At 48.9% G+C, this 14,329-nt stretch overlaps 2 protein-coding genes across 17 annotated transcripts in view; one reads left to right on the plus strand and one right to left on the minus strand.

The window, feature by feature from the left end:
• Positions 1 to 1,506, minus strand: part of Ppp2r2d (protein phosphatase 2 regulatory subunit Bdelta) — a 30,460-nt gene extending 28,954 nt beyond the window's left edge. Inside the window, exons 1-2 of one of the 2 annotated variants that reach the window (XM_041666257.1) lie at positions 1,272 to 1,506; positions 1,096 to 1,188 (exon numbers count right to left, since the gene is read on the minus strand). In XM_041666257.1, coding sequence (XP_041522191.1) covers positions 1,096 to 1,188; positions 1,272 to 1,278 — 100 coding nt within the window. In that variant the 5' untranslated portion in view covers positions 1,279 to 1,506. Of the gene's footprint in view, positions 1 to 766; positions 849 to 1,095; positions 1,189 to 1,271 lie in introns of those variants that run through there. The other variant, XM_041666258.1, reaches the window with a different exon arrangement.
• On the plus strand, positions 100 to 13,961 carry LOC121457508 (MAPK-interacting and spindle-stabilizing protein-like). 15 transcript variants are annotated; one of them, XM_041666262.1, is made up of 6 exons: positions 1,525 to 1,827; positions 5,399 to 5,584; positions 7,679 to 7,845; positions 8,528 to 8,678; positions 9,864 to 9,925; positions 12,805 to 13,961. In XM_041666262.1, exon 6 carries the CDS (start codon positions 12,892 to 12,894, stop codon positions 13,867 to 13,869), a length of 978 nt encoding a protein of 325 aa, XP_041522196.1. In that variant the 5' UTR covers positions 1,525 to 1,827; positions 5,399 to 5,584; positions 7,679 to 7,845; positions 8,528 to 8,678; positions 9,864 to 9,925; positions 12,805 to 12,891; the 3' UTR covers positions 13,870 to 13,961. The 15 variants fall into 15 exon arrangements, with proteins under 15 accessions (XP_041522201.1, XP_041522205.1, XP_041522204.1 ...); XM_041666263.1 differs by having other exon boundaries at positions 5,402 to 5,584; XM_041666267.1 differs by lacking the exons at positions 1,525 to 1,827; positions 5,399 to 5,584 and adding an exon at positions 100 to 288.
• Positions 13,962 to 14,329: the final 368 nt, after the last annotated feature.

The following is a 14,329-nucleotide window of genomic DNA, read 5'->3' on the forward strand; positions in this document are numbered from 1 at the left end:
CACACCCACAAACACACAATATAAACAAATAATATCGCAGAGGAGAAAAGTATATGCTTGAGAAATCCCAGCACTTGGGCAGGATGGGGGCAGACAGGATTGCCTTGGAGTTCAAGGCCTGGGCTATAGCACCAAGAACTTTTTTCTCAACCAAACAAACTCAAACCAAACTAAAACAAAAAGCAGAATGCAGTCTGGGGAAGTGACTTTGAAAGAGCAGCGGAGGAAGAGAAAACACTGAGCAGTGGAACGCCACTACTGCAGAGCTTCAGGAGACCTCATGGCCAGGTAAGTCCCTCTTGCTCAAGACCAGTGTCTATCTGGCCCGAGACAGGATCGGGCAGCCTGGCACACCTAGGCCACCGGGGAGAGCACCGGAGCAGCCAGTGTCTCAGAGTCCAGGCTCACACCGAAGAGGCCCAGAGACCAATAACCCTGCCTGGATCTCCTTTTCCCTGTACAAGCGTCAAGGAAAACAGAGTCCATGGTCCCCTTTTATACTACATGGGCCCCTACATCAGTGTCTGAGACCTGATTCACCCCACAGGGCCTCAAGACTAAGGACCATTACCGGCCCCCCCCCCCCCATTGGGCCTCATCTCATCCTATAGTACCAGCTCCTAGCTCAATCTCAGCGTCTACAGCCCTGTCTCTCTACAGTCTCTGGGGGCCTGCAATCAAGACAGTTGTACACCCTAGACTCCAGAGACCTGTGGCCACAAGCCTACCTTACCCCGCATGCCTTGATCTGTGTCTCCCGCCTTACCTCCTCGGATTCCCCACAGCCTTCCGAGGCTGGCCTCCACGGCCATCTGCCCACTGACCCCCGAGGTCGGCGTCCACGGCCATCTCCCCACAGCCTCCCGAGACTAGCGTCCGGTGCCGTCTCCCCAACAGACCCGCGAGGCGGGCCTCCACTGCAGTTTCTCCCCACGCAGGCATCCCCAGCCGGCTCCCCACGGCCGCCCCTCCCTTTCTTCAGCCGCCGGCCGGCCGAGGGTCTCCCAGGACAGCGCCGGCCAGGCGGGCAAAGGCCGCCGCATCCGGGCCGGCGGCCGAGAGTGACCTTGCGCCCGGGTCTCGGTCGGACCTCACCTTCCGCCACGTCCTCGTCGACAGCGCCCTTCACTTGCGAGAAGCACCACTGGAAGTCGTTGCCGCCCGCCGGGCAGCCGCCTCCTCCGGCTCCTGCAACAGAGCGCGCCCGTCAGGCCGGCCCCGCCCCGTCCCACCACCGTCCGTCCACCCGCCCGCTCGCGCACGGCCCTTACCTGCCATGGAGCGGGCGGGACGCGCCCAGCCGAGCGCGGCCGACCGAGGCGCTCCGAGCGCTCAGACCCGGCCGCCGCCGCCGCTCCCGCCGCCGCTCCCGCCGCCGCCGGGGAGGGAATTTTTTTCCCTTTTCAAAATGGCGCCCAATGCCCGTCGCCCCGCTGGATGACGTCATCCCCCTCCGCCTCCTCCGACGGCCAGTGCCGCGGGGGCTGCCGGGGGCGCACCGTGCGCCGACTGCGTCTGCGCGAGCCGTCTCGAGCCTGGAACCGCGTAGCCGCTGCGGGCCGTGGAAAGAGTGTCTTGGAATAGTCCGCCGACAGGTACAGGCGGCCTTCTCGAATTGTGTTAAGGGCCAGGACGCGACACCCCTGCGTCTTTAAGAGCTTCAGACTTGGCTTCTGCGGCCGGCTGGACTCGCTGCTCGTAGGCCCGGACCCTTCCCACTGCTGAACCAACGGGAACGCAGTACCTCCGTGAATCTGCCAATAGAGAGCGCTCGGCCGTGGGCAGGCGGGGCCTCTGAATCTTCAGCATCTGGAGCCCAGCACCTGAGTGCGTAATTTTGCCCATCTCCCACGCTCTCTTGCCCCAGGATCTTTCTTAGCTTTTGCGCACCGTTAGCATGAGAGTGCACCTTCAGAGGTTCCTTGATCTCGCAGTATAGCCCCATGGAGCCGTTGTCGTCTTTTGCTTTATTTGTGGGTGTGTTTTTCTAGCATACAGAAGGGTTATTCGTTGGTGGGCTTGACGTATTCCAAATCAATTTTCATAGATACTGTGAGGTTGGCAGTGGGCGTATTGCACCACTAGAGGGCAGTTGTTCCAAGTCAGAGCATTCTCCACAAATGCTCATCTGCCTTTTTAGCAGGCTCTTGCCTGTTCTCTCTGTCTTGCCTGGAATGCTGCTTGTGTAGAGTTGATTCGTTCGTCCTGGTGAAGCTTACTCCTCAGTGGAGAAGAGACAATACGAAAACATGGGGACAGTCAGGTAGAGCACAGAGAAATACAGTAGCGAAGGAGGGAAAGGATATAGGAACAGGAGAGCTGGCGTCTTAAGAGAGCAAGCAATTGGAGGAGACAAGAGTGCAAGCCCTGCAAAGACTTAGGCAGCTGCTAAAAGTGGGAACAGCCAGTGCACACGCAGGTCCACCCTGACCTTTTCTTCTTTCGTTCTTTGAATTTATCCTTATGCAATCTCAGTCTCTCTCCCTCCCTCCCCTCCTCCTTCTCCTCCCCTCTCACCCTCCCTCCTCCCTCCCCCCCCTCTCTCTCTCACACACACACACACACACATATGCACATTGGTTGGGGTCTTGTCATGTAACCTGAGGCTGGCCTCCACCACACCTAGCTTCTGATATATTTAAGGAGCAGCAAGAAACCGGGGCAAATGGCCGAGGAAGGCTAGTCATAGTAGTGGAGGCAAGGAGGTAGGGGCAGGGGGACAGAACAGGAAGCCATTTTCAGGAGGTGGATTCTGATGAAATGGCTGACTCTGGCTGTAAGTTAGGGAGAGTCATGATGGAACAGAGCCTACCGTCACAACACCTAGGGTTGCTTCTGAAAGAAACTGTCTGCGGTAAGTAGGAGGATGAAATGAGCTGCAGGTGTCTGGGTGTGTGAGACAATTGGAGAAGAAAGAATAAGAGGGGAGACGTGGGCATTGAAGGTGTGGGAATAGTGGCAGGTGACACCCCAGAGCTTCAGGATTGTTAAGAGCACACGTATAACCCTGGGAGGACATGCTGGGGAGGAGCTGACCCTGGGCAGCCAAAGGGAATGAGGAAGGAATTCCAAGCCTTGGAAGGAGACTGCTTGTGGATTTGGGGCCTAAGTTAAATGTATTCGGACTCCATGTAGAGCATGGATATTTCAAGTAACACCAGGGTTGTGAAACATTCCATTCTGCCAAATTGTAGCTGCATGTTTAAAACATGCAAAAGTTAAAATGGCTCCCACTGTCAGATGTGTGTCCGTGTGCCCTGGGCTGCATCTTTTGTTCTGTTTTTTTTTGTTTGTTTGTTTTTTATTTTTATTTATTTATCTTTTTTCCTGAGACAAGATTTCTCTCTTTAACAGCCCTGGCTGTCCTGGAACTCACTCTGTAGTCCAGGCTGGCCTCGAACTCAGAGATCCACCTGCCTCTACCTTCTCAGTGCTGAGATTAAAGGCCTGCACCACTACTGTCAGGCCTGGCCAGCATCTTTATGAAGAATGGTAGACAGAATGGGCAGACTTGTAGGTAGCTGCCCTCATAATTAATGATGGGCAGTGTGTATTGTGAAATGAACTCTTGAGTATAAAGAAGAAGGAGGAGAAGGCTCAAGGGGAGGGCGAGTATCAGGAGGAGATAGCCATCTCTACCACCCTCATTGCTACCAGCCTGACATCACTGAAGTGCAGTAGGGAAGAGTGGGTGTCAGTCCGTTTCTGCAGCTGGCACACACAGCTTCTGCACGTTCTATCTGAAGAATCTGGAGAGCAGGCTCTTGCTGCTCTGTGCATCCCTCCCCAGCTCAAGCTCTATCTTGGATCCAGCACTGTGACAGCGGAGATTTAGATACCAGACAGACTCTGTGAAGATCACATCTCAGAACCTCAGCTTCCTCCCCTCTTAAATGGACTGTCCTTACCCAGATCTCAGTCCCCTCTGCATAGCTGCACTGTGACCATTGGTGTAGTCACAGATCACTAGATGTTGAAGAGCAGATTTTAGTGCTGAACTAGCTCTTGTGGTTTGTTTTGAAGTATTGGGTCACAGTTTGACCTCTGTGTTGCTGCTGTCAATGGGGTTAGACTCCTTACAGTGACTTTGGATGGGTTTGACTTTGATCGTTTTATTTTCTTTTTTAAAAGGCAAATTAAGCCAGGTGATGGTGGCGTGGCGCAAGCCTTAAATCCCAGCACTGGGGAGGCAGAGACAGGCAGATCTCTGTGAGTTCGAGACCAGCCTGGTCTACAGAGCTAGTTCCAGGACAGGCTCTAAAGCCACAGAGAAACCCTGTCTCGAAAAACCAAAATAAATAAATAAATAAATGGCAAATTAATTGAAATTTTTTCTTTGTTTGAGACAGGGCCTTACCAGGTTGTCCTGGAACTCTCTAGACAAGGTTGGCCTCAAACTCAAGAGACTCCTCTGCCTTTGCCTCCCGGGTGTTGGGTTTAAAGACTTGAACCACTATCTTAGGGTTACTATTGCTGTGATGAAACACCATGACCAAAAGCAAGTTCGGGTGGGGTTACTTGACTTAACTTCCGCATTATAGCTCATCATTAAAGGAAGTCATGGCAGAAACTCAAACAGGTAGGAACTTGAAAGCAAGAGCTGATGTAGAGGTCATGGAGGGATGTTGCGCATTGACTTGCTCATCATGGCTTGCTCAGCCTGCTTCCTTGTAGAACCCAGTATCACCAACCCAGAGGTGGCCCCACCCACAATGTGCTGGACCCTTCTCCATCAATCACTAATTAAGAAAATATCCAACAGGCTTGCCTACAGCCGGATCTTTTGGAGGCATTTTCTCAGTTGAGGCTCCCTCCTCTACCCTGTGTGTCAACATAAAAGGCCAAATTTAATAATTTTTTTGTTTTTGTTTTTTGAGACAGGGTTTCTGTGTGTAACAGTCCTGACTGTCCTGAAACTGACTCTATAGATCAGGCTGGCCTCGAACTCCCAGAGATCCTCCTGCCTCTGCCTCCTGAGTTCTGGGATTAAAGGCTTGCACCAGCACCCCGCCCAGCCTCAAATATAATTTTTTTTTTAATGTATGTATGTCTGTGCTAAGGCCAGAAGAGTTGGATCCTCGGTTTTGGAGTTACAGGAAGTTATGATTTGCCTGATGTGGGTGCTGGGAACCAAGTCAGGACCTATGGAAGAGCAGCAAGTGCTCTTAACCCCTGAGCCATCTCCAGCCTCATCATTTTTGATTGCTTACTTTAATATGGAGTAGGATGGTACCTGCCTTTGTTCCTCACCCCCATTCTATCCCCACTTCCTTCTCTTGTCTCTGTTGTTCTCCTCTCTCAGTTGGTCCTGCCCTCATGAGAACTGTGGGTCATACCTTAGAGACTTTAAGTTACTGTGCTCTAGCCCCTGCCTTCTCTGGTCTTAATGTCTCCACAGCAGCTGTAAGTAGTGAATGGAACAAATACTTTGTTGAGTGAGACTGATGCAGTTCTGTGCACAGGAGCTCAGAGTCCATCAGGAGCAGGCCGTCTTTGAGCTGTATCTGTCTCGTGTAAGGAGTGGGACAGGAGGGAGTCCACGGGAGCTCAGCAAAGAGTGGAGATATGGGCTTTAGCCAGAAAGGTAGGTGCTGAGGCTATGGATGGGGCGGGGGGCGACACATCAGTGAGCTTGATGGGTGATAGGGGTTGAGGAAGGAATGAGAGGACAGAGGGGGTGCGTGTATCTAACTTTAGGCATGGAAAGTTCAGTGTCTGAAGTAGGAGTGGAGTAGGTGTCATTCAGATGAGACTGTCTCCCTTGGGGAACAGCATGGAGACATAAGGAACTGGCTCCACCCACACACGCACACGCAGGGGAACACCCTCCAAGAGGTTCCGCTGCAGGAAATGGAACCTGAAGGAGGAAGTTCAGGCCCCTGCAGCACACCTGTCTTGTAGAGGATGAAACACCCGGGCTGCTGCTACCTTGGTCTGAGTCCTTGTTCTGGGTAGTCAGGTAGCCAGAGCAGGTAAGCAGGGAGGATCATGGTTAGCAGGAGTCTCCAGTTTCTTAAAGGGTTCTGTTTCCAAGGCTTTTTGATAACCCTGATAATAGGAATTCAGTGGGAGAAGTAGTACTGTCAATCATGGCCTAATCACGGCTGTAGAAACTTGGTTGACTCACACAGCTGTATGCCTACATCAGCTTCAGTCTAAGCTACCATCCTGATTCAGACTTTGGAGCTCATTGGGGCTGGTCAGGAACCTGGAGAAGAGAAAGGGTGAGCATAGAGAAGCCTTGGGGACAGGGAGAGGCAGGAACCCTGGGACAATTATACTCTGCTGGGGTTGTTAACCCAGTTGCCAGTCTGCTTGCCTGGAATCCCTGAGATTGCTTTTGGCCAAAGTCCAGTGACACTTCTGGAATCTCTAGGTGTCACCCAAGGAATCAGAAGCGGGTACATTACCTAATCTGTACTCATTGGATTTTCAAGATGTTCTGGTATCTATACATGTATGTCATTGGCAAGTTAGAGGCCATTGAAGAGCTTGGAGTATGAATCAGGCACTTACTGCTAACCTCTCCCCACACCCTAGCTTCCTACCTAGGAATGGAGACTCAGCACAAAGTTCCATAAGTCCTGGTGTCAGTAGAAAGCTCTTGCCTTACCTCTTACCTGCATTAACTCAGCAACTCCCAAGGCCATGGTGTTAACCTATGGCAGTGCATCAGTCCCCTCTGCTGCCCTCCATGGTGCTGTTCCTGCCATATCTGAAAGGGAAGCAACGTGCTGAGATCTCCTGTCCTTGCTGATATAGTAGGGTGCAGCTTGGTTTGTTCACCCTGAGTTGATATACGGGTATTCAGGTACATCTCTGTTCATATTTTGGAGCAACAGAACAGGCCCTGAATTAGGAGCAGAGCTCACACTTGATGGAATCCATGCACAGCAGGTCTCTGGGAAGCTGGCCTAGAGGCTTGGGAAAACTTTTCCTCTCTAAATTTGATAGATACCTGCGTTTTTTGTTGTTGTTTTTTTTTTTTTTTAAACTGATAGCTATTTGATGCATTTTTTTTTTTTTTCGAGACAGGGTTTTTCTGTAGCTTTGGAGCCTGTCCTGGAACTAGCTCTTGTAGACCAGGCTGGCCTCAAACTCACAGAGATCCGCTTGCCTCTGCCTCCCGAGTGCTAGGATTAAAGGCATGTGCCACCAATGCCGGTATGATGCATTTTTTAAAAAAAATTTTTGAATTCCGTATTTTAAAGTGAGAGGAAAACACTTGCTCATTTTAAGTGCTTTTCTGAAGAAAAAATTCACATACGGGGATAAGTTAATTTCAAAAATAAAAATACAGCTTCCCAATATTCTGCAATATGGCTTAGTTCTCTGAATTATAAGATCAAGGCAGCTTGAGCGCAGTGCAGACCTGGCATGGCAGCAGAAGGCATGGAGCTGAAGGCACAGACCCAGCTCAGCAACTTGCAATTTTTCTTCACTGGGAACCTATTTGAACTTAAATTATGCACAATAAATGTCAAATCTTCCCCCATTTATCTTAGTAACTTAGGAATCCTGTATATTGGGAAAAGCTCTTTGTACATCAGAGCTCCTTAACAATGTGCGTTGTCTCATCTTCTCGTGGGAGGAAATGTCAGCTTGATTGATGTAATGTGGGGAGTGAGGGCTGCTCTGAGGAGAGCCCCAGTGCACAGGCTTGTCTCTTCTGCCTCAGCTCTGATTGCTTGCTCTGTGGAAAGCCCTTTTAGGGCACCCTCTTCATATAAGCACCTGCCATCTACCCATGAGTCACCTTGAGAAACATGCCACCATCAGGAACAGAACCCACACCAAGCCTAGTGACTCAGAGTCTTCCACCCATCCAGAACAAGGAAGAGACAGGTATGCAAGAATGTGTTCTTCAAAACTTAACCCCACGGTGGCCCCATGCCCTTTCTTCTGAGCCTTTAGAACTAACACAGTGGATGCCCAAGAGACTTGGTCTTGTGAACTTGACAGAAGCTCCTGGGATTTACCCTAATCTGACTGTCCAGCTGAAGCAGCAATCCCCACCACCACACTCCCATGCAAGAACTAGGTGAATATAGAGAGTGTCTCCCTCGTGGGCAAGGCTAGGATCCCAACAAAGTCGGGAATTGAAGCTTCTGTTCCTCCAGACTCACGCTTCTCCCCCACTCCTCCTTGTTACTCTCACTTGGGCCAGTCTGACCTTGGACTCTGTAGTCCTGGATGCTGTTGAACTCCCAACCCTTCCTGCCTCTCTCTTTCCAATGCTGGGATTGCAGGTGTGTACCACCACACAGGTATATGCTAACACACAAGTGTGTGCCACCAGTGCCTCTCTAGCGTCTCTGAACTAGCTTCTCCATCATCAGTAGTTAGGAGTAACAGGTCTAGCCTAGCAGAAGGAGGTAGGAGGGCACCAGAAAGTAAACTAAAATTCTACGTAAACCTTATTTGTGGCCTCATTGGGAGATATTTTGTTATTGAGCTTCAGAGAGTTGGGAATCATTTATGGGTTCCCAGTCCATGTATGTATGTATATGTGTATGTATCTCCATAGAAGTACCAGATGCCTGATCCAGCCCTTGGAGGAGCTTCCCTAAGCACAAAGCTGGCAGCTGGTGCTTTCCTCATCAGGGAACTTCTGCCCTCTGCTGGTCGAGAGAGAGGAAACAGCTCAGTGCCACCTTGAAATCCTGGAAGAGACCAAGGTAATGGATGGGTGGATGATTGGAATTCTGTTTTCACAAAAAACATCCTGGGAACAGAAATTCCTCAAGATCAGAAACTGAGCCCTACCCCTGTAAGCTGGCAGAATCTGAACACACTAGCAAACCCACTGTAAGATCCTGGACAGAAACCTTTTATCAGCCTTTGAGGGGGCAGTGAGGTCGTTAGGATGCATCTAAGCTATAGACATACCCTGACCCTGACCTTTGGCCTTGGCCCTCACCTGCTGCTGGAGATGGGGGAGGGGGATGAAGGAAAAGGGAGAGAAAAGTGAGTGGAAGGAGGGCAGGTGTGTGTGTGTCATCCTTGACAGATGACCTGGCCCAGTCATCCTCACAAAGCAGAGCGTGTCTCTGCCCTTTGGGGTTCCGGGGAAAATGCCGCGACTGCCTCTGAGGCATGGCTGATTGTTCTGTGTCTGGTTCAAGGATGAGACTTTTGGGCTTAGGTCTTCACAAGGAGACCCAGCTGTCCTTGAGCCAGGCGTCTTGTTTGTAACTGGTTTTGATAAGCGTAACCCATGTCCTTGGAAAACCATGCCCCTTGTACTCCTTGTGATTTATTACTATTTTCATGTGGAAATCAAGTCTCAACTTAGAGGGGAAGGCATAGTGTCCCCTGTACTGCTGAAGCAGGAAAATTAGGTTGGCAAAGCCTCTTGGTCTGAGCAAATAGCTGTTCCTGCTCTCAGGTTTGAGCTGAGAAGCAGAAGCCAAGCCCACTGGTTCTCTGGGGAGACAGAGCCTATCTGGCAGCTTCTGCCCTAGCTTCTCTCTGAGTTAGAATGTCTGACTGACCTTTCTTTAGTGATCCCTGTCTCCCCTCAGCCTTTCTGTCAACCATCTGCAAGAGACACTGTAAGAACCCAGCATCAAGCTGGGAAGTGGTGGCACACATCTTTCCTCCCAGCAGAGGTAGGCAGATTTCTGAGTTTGAGGCCAGCCTGGTCTACAGAGTGAGTTCCAGGACAGCCAAGGTTACACTGGGAAACCAAAACAACAACAACACAACCCCAGTATCTGTCTGATACTACTGTTATTGAAACTTCCCATGATTCCTCATGAAATGTGAGAGCACCTCTAAACCTTACCTAGACATTGAAGCCAGCCAGGGAGCCTTAGGCCCCGTTATGCCTCCTTGTGATCTGATATGCCATTTCTTCATAGGCTAACCCTTTTCCCGTGCTGTCTGTTGAAGCTGATGTATCAATGCTTCCATTCCCTGAACTGTGAGTGCGACCTCATTGGCACATGAGGTTTTGGATATAATCAAGCTGAGAGATTTTTAAAAATTATTTATTTATTATGCATATGGGTATTTTGTTTGCATTATATCTGTGTATCACATCTGTCTAGTTCCTGAGCAGCCAGGGTTCAGTTAACTGTTGAGCCATCTCTCCAGTCCAAGTTGATGGTCTTGAGATGATGACCTGGTTATCTGTAACCCCGGGTACCCTGGAAAGTGATCTTATTGTAGAGGCAAAGGGAGAAAAACAGCGGAGCAGGTGAGATGGTGACTCCCGGTGCTACCACAGTGATGTAGTCTAGTTGTCTAGAAGGCCGAAGGAAGGACTTTAGAACCTCCTGGAAGAAGGCTAGCCAAGCCCACAGTGAGGCTGCTTGTGAACGTCTGATATCCTGAGCTGAGGAAGAGCACACTTCTGTTGCTGAAAGTCATGAAAGTCATGGGCAATTTGTTAGAGTAGCTGAATAAGCCAGTATATCAACCACCCTCCTTTCTCTGGGTTCCTTGTGGTTGTTGACACTAACTCTTTACCAGGGATATTATTTTATTTAATTTTTGAGATTATAATTGCAACTCTTCTCCCTCAAACCCTCCCATGTACCCTTTCCCACTCTCCCTCAAGTTTATGACCTCCTTTTAAAATAATTGCTATTGTATGTATATATGTGTATAGATATATGTTCCTAATATTATATGATGCTACCTGCATATATGTTTTCAGGGCTGACCGTTTGGCGCTAGACAACCAGTTAGTGTGCCCTTCCCTAGGGAAGACAACCTCTCCCATTGCCAGCTTTCCTCAGCTGCCTCTAGTTCTTTGTGTAGGGTTGGGGCTTTGTGGGCTGTCCACTTTGGCATGTCCATTGGTGCTGTCCTTTTTCAACTCATGTTTGGGAAGTCATGTTGGTGAAACGTTATGGATGTAGCTTCTGATATTGCCAGAAGACACACTCTTACAGCCAACTAACTTCCTGATCATCTAGTTCTTACAGTCTTTCTGCCCCCTCTTCTACAATGTTCTCTGAGCCTTAGGTGCAGGAGTGTTTTGTACATGTATTCACTGGGACTGGGCTCTACAACTGCATTTTGATTGGTTGTGCTTTTCTGTAGTGGACTCTGTTGCAAACAGAAGTTTCCTTGATGATGGTTGAAGACTACACTTATCTTTGGGTATAAAAACAGACATGTTTAGATTATTGTTAGGGATTATGGTGGTTTAGTAAATTTGTGGTTGTAGATTCTCCTCAAATATCTATAGCTTCACAGGTACTTGAGTAGTTGGCTAGGTCTCCGGTACTAGGCCTCATTTCTTTCTCTTTGAATGAGTCCAGTTAGGGAGCTACTGGTTACTGCCAAGGTTTGTGCGCCACTATTGTACCCATAGGGTTATTGTGACCTGCTGGTCATCGATGTGGTTCATAAGTGTCACAGCTGGGTAGGACTGTTGGTTAACTCCCTCCTTTGGAAGCTTGCACAGTGTCTTCTTGTACCATGAAAGCTAGCCCTCAACGAGGGGGCATTTAGGTCAGTTCTAGGTCAGGGATCTCTGGGCCTATTTTCTGAACAGCTATCTTCAGTGCATGGTATCTTTATCAATAGGGGCTTACCTTCCCCTCCTGGGGAGTGGTGATAATCACGGACAATGGCAATACACTGTATATTTTGTCTCTTGGACAGCCCGACCATTTCTTTCCGTCTTTGACAGGTTTTCACATAGTGGAAGCTTTACATTTTAGAGAACTCCAGCTTAGTTTTCTTCCACAATTGTGATTTTGGTATTGTGTCTAAAAAACTCATCGCCAAACCTGAGGTCACAAAGGTCTTGTCTATTTTTTTTTCTTTTTAAGTATTCTGTGTTTATTATGCCTGGCCTTTAGGTCTGTAATCTGTTTGATCTACTTTTGTGAGAGGAGTCCATATTTGGCTGAGTTACTTGCTTTGGTCTGTGGACATCTGGCGATTTCAGCACCTTTTGTGAAATAGGCATTCTTTGTACCATTGCTATGTCTTAGCTCCTTCATCAAAGGATCTTGTGTGATCCTAATTCTGGACTAGCTATTCTATCCCATTGTTTTTATTCACTTAGTATAATGCTGTTTTACCTTTTGTCACCATATAGCCTTATTTGAAGTTAGGTAGTGTCGATTTTGCTGTCTTTATGATTCTGGAATTCTGATGTTAACCCTTTTGGTGCTTTGCACTCTTGTAGGACTGGTACACAGGAAGGCTTGGGATTTTGTGTGGTGACTCATGCAGCCTGGCTGTGATCACTTATATCTTCCAGGAGGTGTTTCTGTTGTTCATTCGTTGCAACTTTCCACACAGACAGCTGAATAATTGGAATAGAGACTGTTTCCTTTGTTCATCTCCCTACATTTTCTTTCCCTTCAGTATTCTTTTAGTTCCTATTAGCTGGGACTTCTATGATGCCAAGTAGGAGTGGTGACATTGGCTCCCAGTCTTGTACTTCCTGATCGCAAGTAGAAATAATTTACTGTCTCACCAGTCAGGAAGAAGCCAACATTAGTTTTTTTGTAAATGTTCTTCTTTCTTAATTTGGGGATTTCCACTCTACTAGAATTTTTACTAGGTTACGTCTTTAAAATCAATTTACAAGACTATTTTCCAGAATTAAGAGTGGAGACATTTCTAGAACCATCTCTCTCCATACCTGCTCTGTAGATGTTGTCCTTACCCCATTCCCTACAGCCTGGCCCCTCCTTTCTCTGTCCCAGCCATCCAGTCTCCACCACTTGAGCCTTTCCCAGGCCTTTTCTTCATTTTGGAAAAGTAGCCAGACAACTAAAGGTTCAAAATGGGATCTAACCAACCAGTTGTTTTGTTTTGTTTTGTTTTGTTTAGGACAAAGTTTCCTTTATGAAGCAGATTTAAGCGTCAGCTTGCTCAGGTCGTTTCTCCATTGCCTGTCTCTTCGGATTCATCGCCACTATGCGTCATGCTTCAGGTTTAGGTCCTGCTGGGAGAATGTCAGATGAATTTTTGTTGGCATATGTGAGCAACATAAAAGCTGGCCCTGCTCCTCAAGGCTGGCTAGGCTCTGGCCCTCGGAGTAACCTAAGTGCGCCACCAGCTGTGCTGTCTGGACTCCCACTAAGTTCAGCACCCTCTGCTTTGCCTTTTCGACCAGCACCAACAGGAATATATCCCTCCATTCCTCCAACTGGACCACCACCAGGAACCCCAGCATCCTTTCTTCCTCCTGGACCCTCATGTCCCCAACCTAGTGGTCCTTATCCAGCCCCTGCTATACGGGGCCCTGGTCCCACAGGGCCATATGCTACACCAAATATGCCCTTTCCAGAGCTACCTAAGCCATATGGTGCACCCCCAGATCCAGCTGCAGCTGGTTCTTTAGGTCCACGGGGATCTGTGTCTTCTGGACTTTGGGCATCAGGAATGGGAGGGCAGCATCCCACAGCTCTTCCTCCAGTGTCAGGAGCACTGCCTGTTCCATGGGGTACTGTGCCACCGGAAGCCTGGGGACCACCAGCACCATATACTGCCCCTGCAGGATCATATCCCACACCAGGACCCTGTTCTACTCCAAATAATCCATACCGAGTACCTTCAGGACCTTCTGATACTCCGCCAGTGCCTGGTGGCCCCGATAAAACGAGCGAAGTGCCAGGTGGCTCTTCCCGTCCTGAGGCATCCAACCAGGAGAGCACCCCAGAGACCCCTGGACAAACGAAGCAACCGAAGGTAGATGACAAACTCATCAAGAGGAGGCGTCCTAAGAAGAAGAGTAAGCCAGTAACTTGGGGAGACATCAAGACTTTAACTCATGAAGCTGAGACCTTGGGGAAACAACAAGGGCACAATACTACTGACCCCAAAATGATGCTGTTATGTTTAATGACTATATTACATGTTAATTCTCAGCGTAGCAATGCAGAATCAAAGTGATTTTTGTCAGTGGGGATAAAAGGCACACCTGTAACACCTGTAATAAACAGTATGATGTTGTTTTGCCAAAACAAAAAGACAAAAAAAAAAAAAAAAACCACTACCACCAGTCAACTTTTTTGTTCTGGACTTTGTCCATCTTTGTGGGCTTGGTTGTTAGTGGGGTACCTTCGAGGGACAGCTAGGCACTCAGGTTTCACCAGTATATCAACCAGCATCAAGTTCTGGCCCACTCTATTGCAGAGGACACAGAAGCAGCAACAGCTCAGGGCTTCCCAGTAACCCTTGTTCTCCATTAGAATCTGTCCCTATTCTTCCAGGTCAGTGACCAGCGATCGGGGCCGCAGCACTTCCAGGGTTCCTGGTAAAGACCAGGCCTAAACCAGGAAGAAGCTGTCCCTGAAGCTTGGCACCTGCCTCTTCTGAGGACTGTGTGTGGGATCACCCTCTCTGAGACCCC

This window comes from Microtus oregoni, unplaced genomic scaffold, assembly GCF_018167655.1.
Source record: "Microtus oregoni isolate MIOR12 unplaced genomic scaffold, Mior012 000016F_ref0000370, whole genome shotgun sequence".
Classification (NCBI taxonomy): domain Eukaryota; kingdom Metazoa; phylum Chordata; class Mammalia; order Rodentia; family Cricetidae; genus Microtus; species Microtus oregoni.

Excerpts from the sequence above, each read along its gene's own strand:
- LOC121457508 (XM_041666267.1), top strand. The coding sequence starts at position 12,892 with ATGCGTCATGCTTCAGGTTTAGGTCCTGCTGGGAGAATGTCAGATGAA.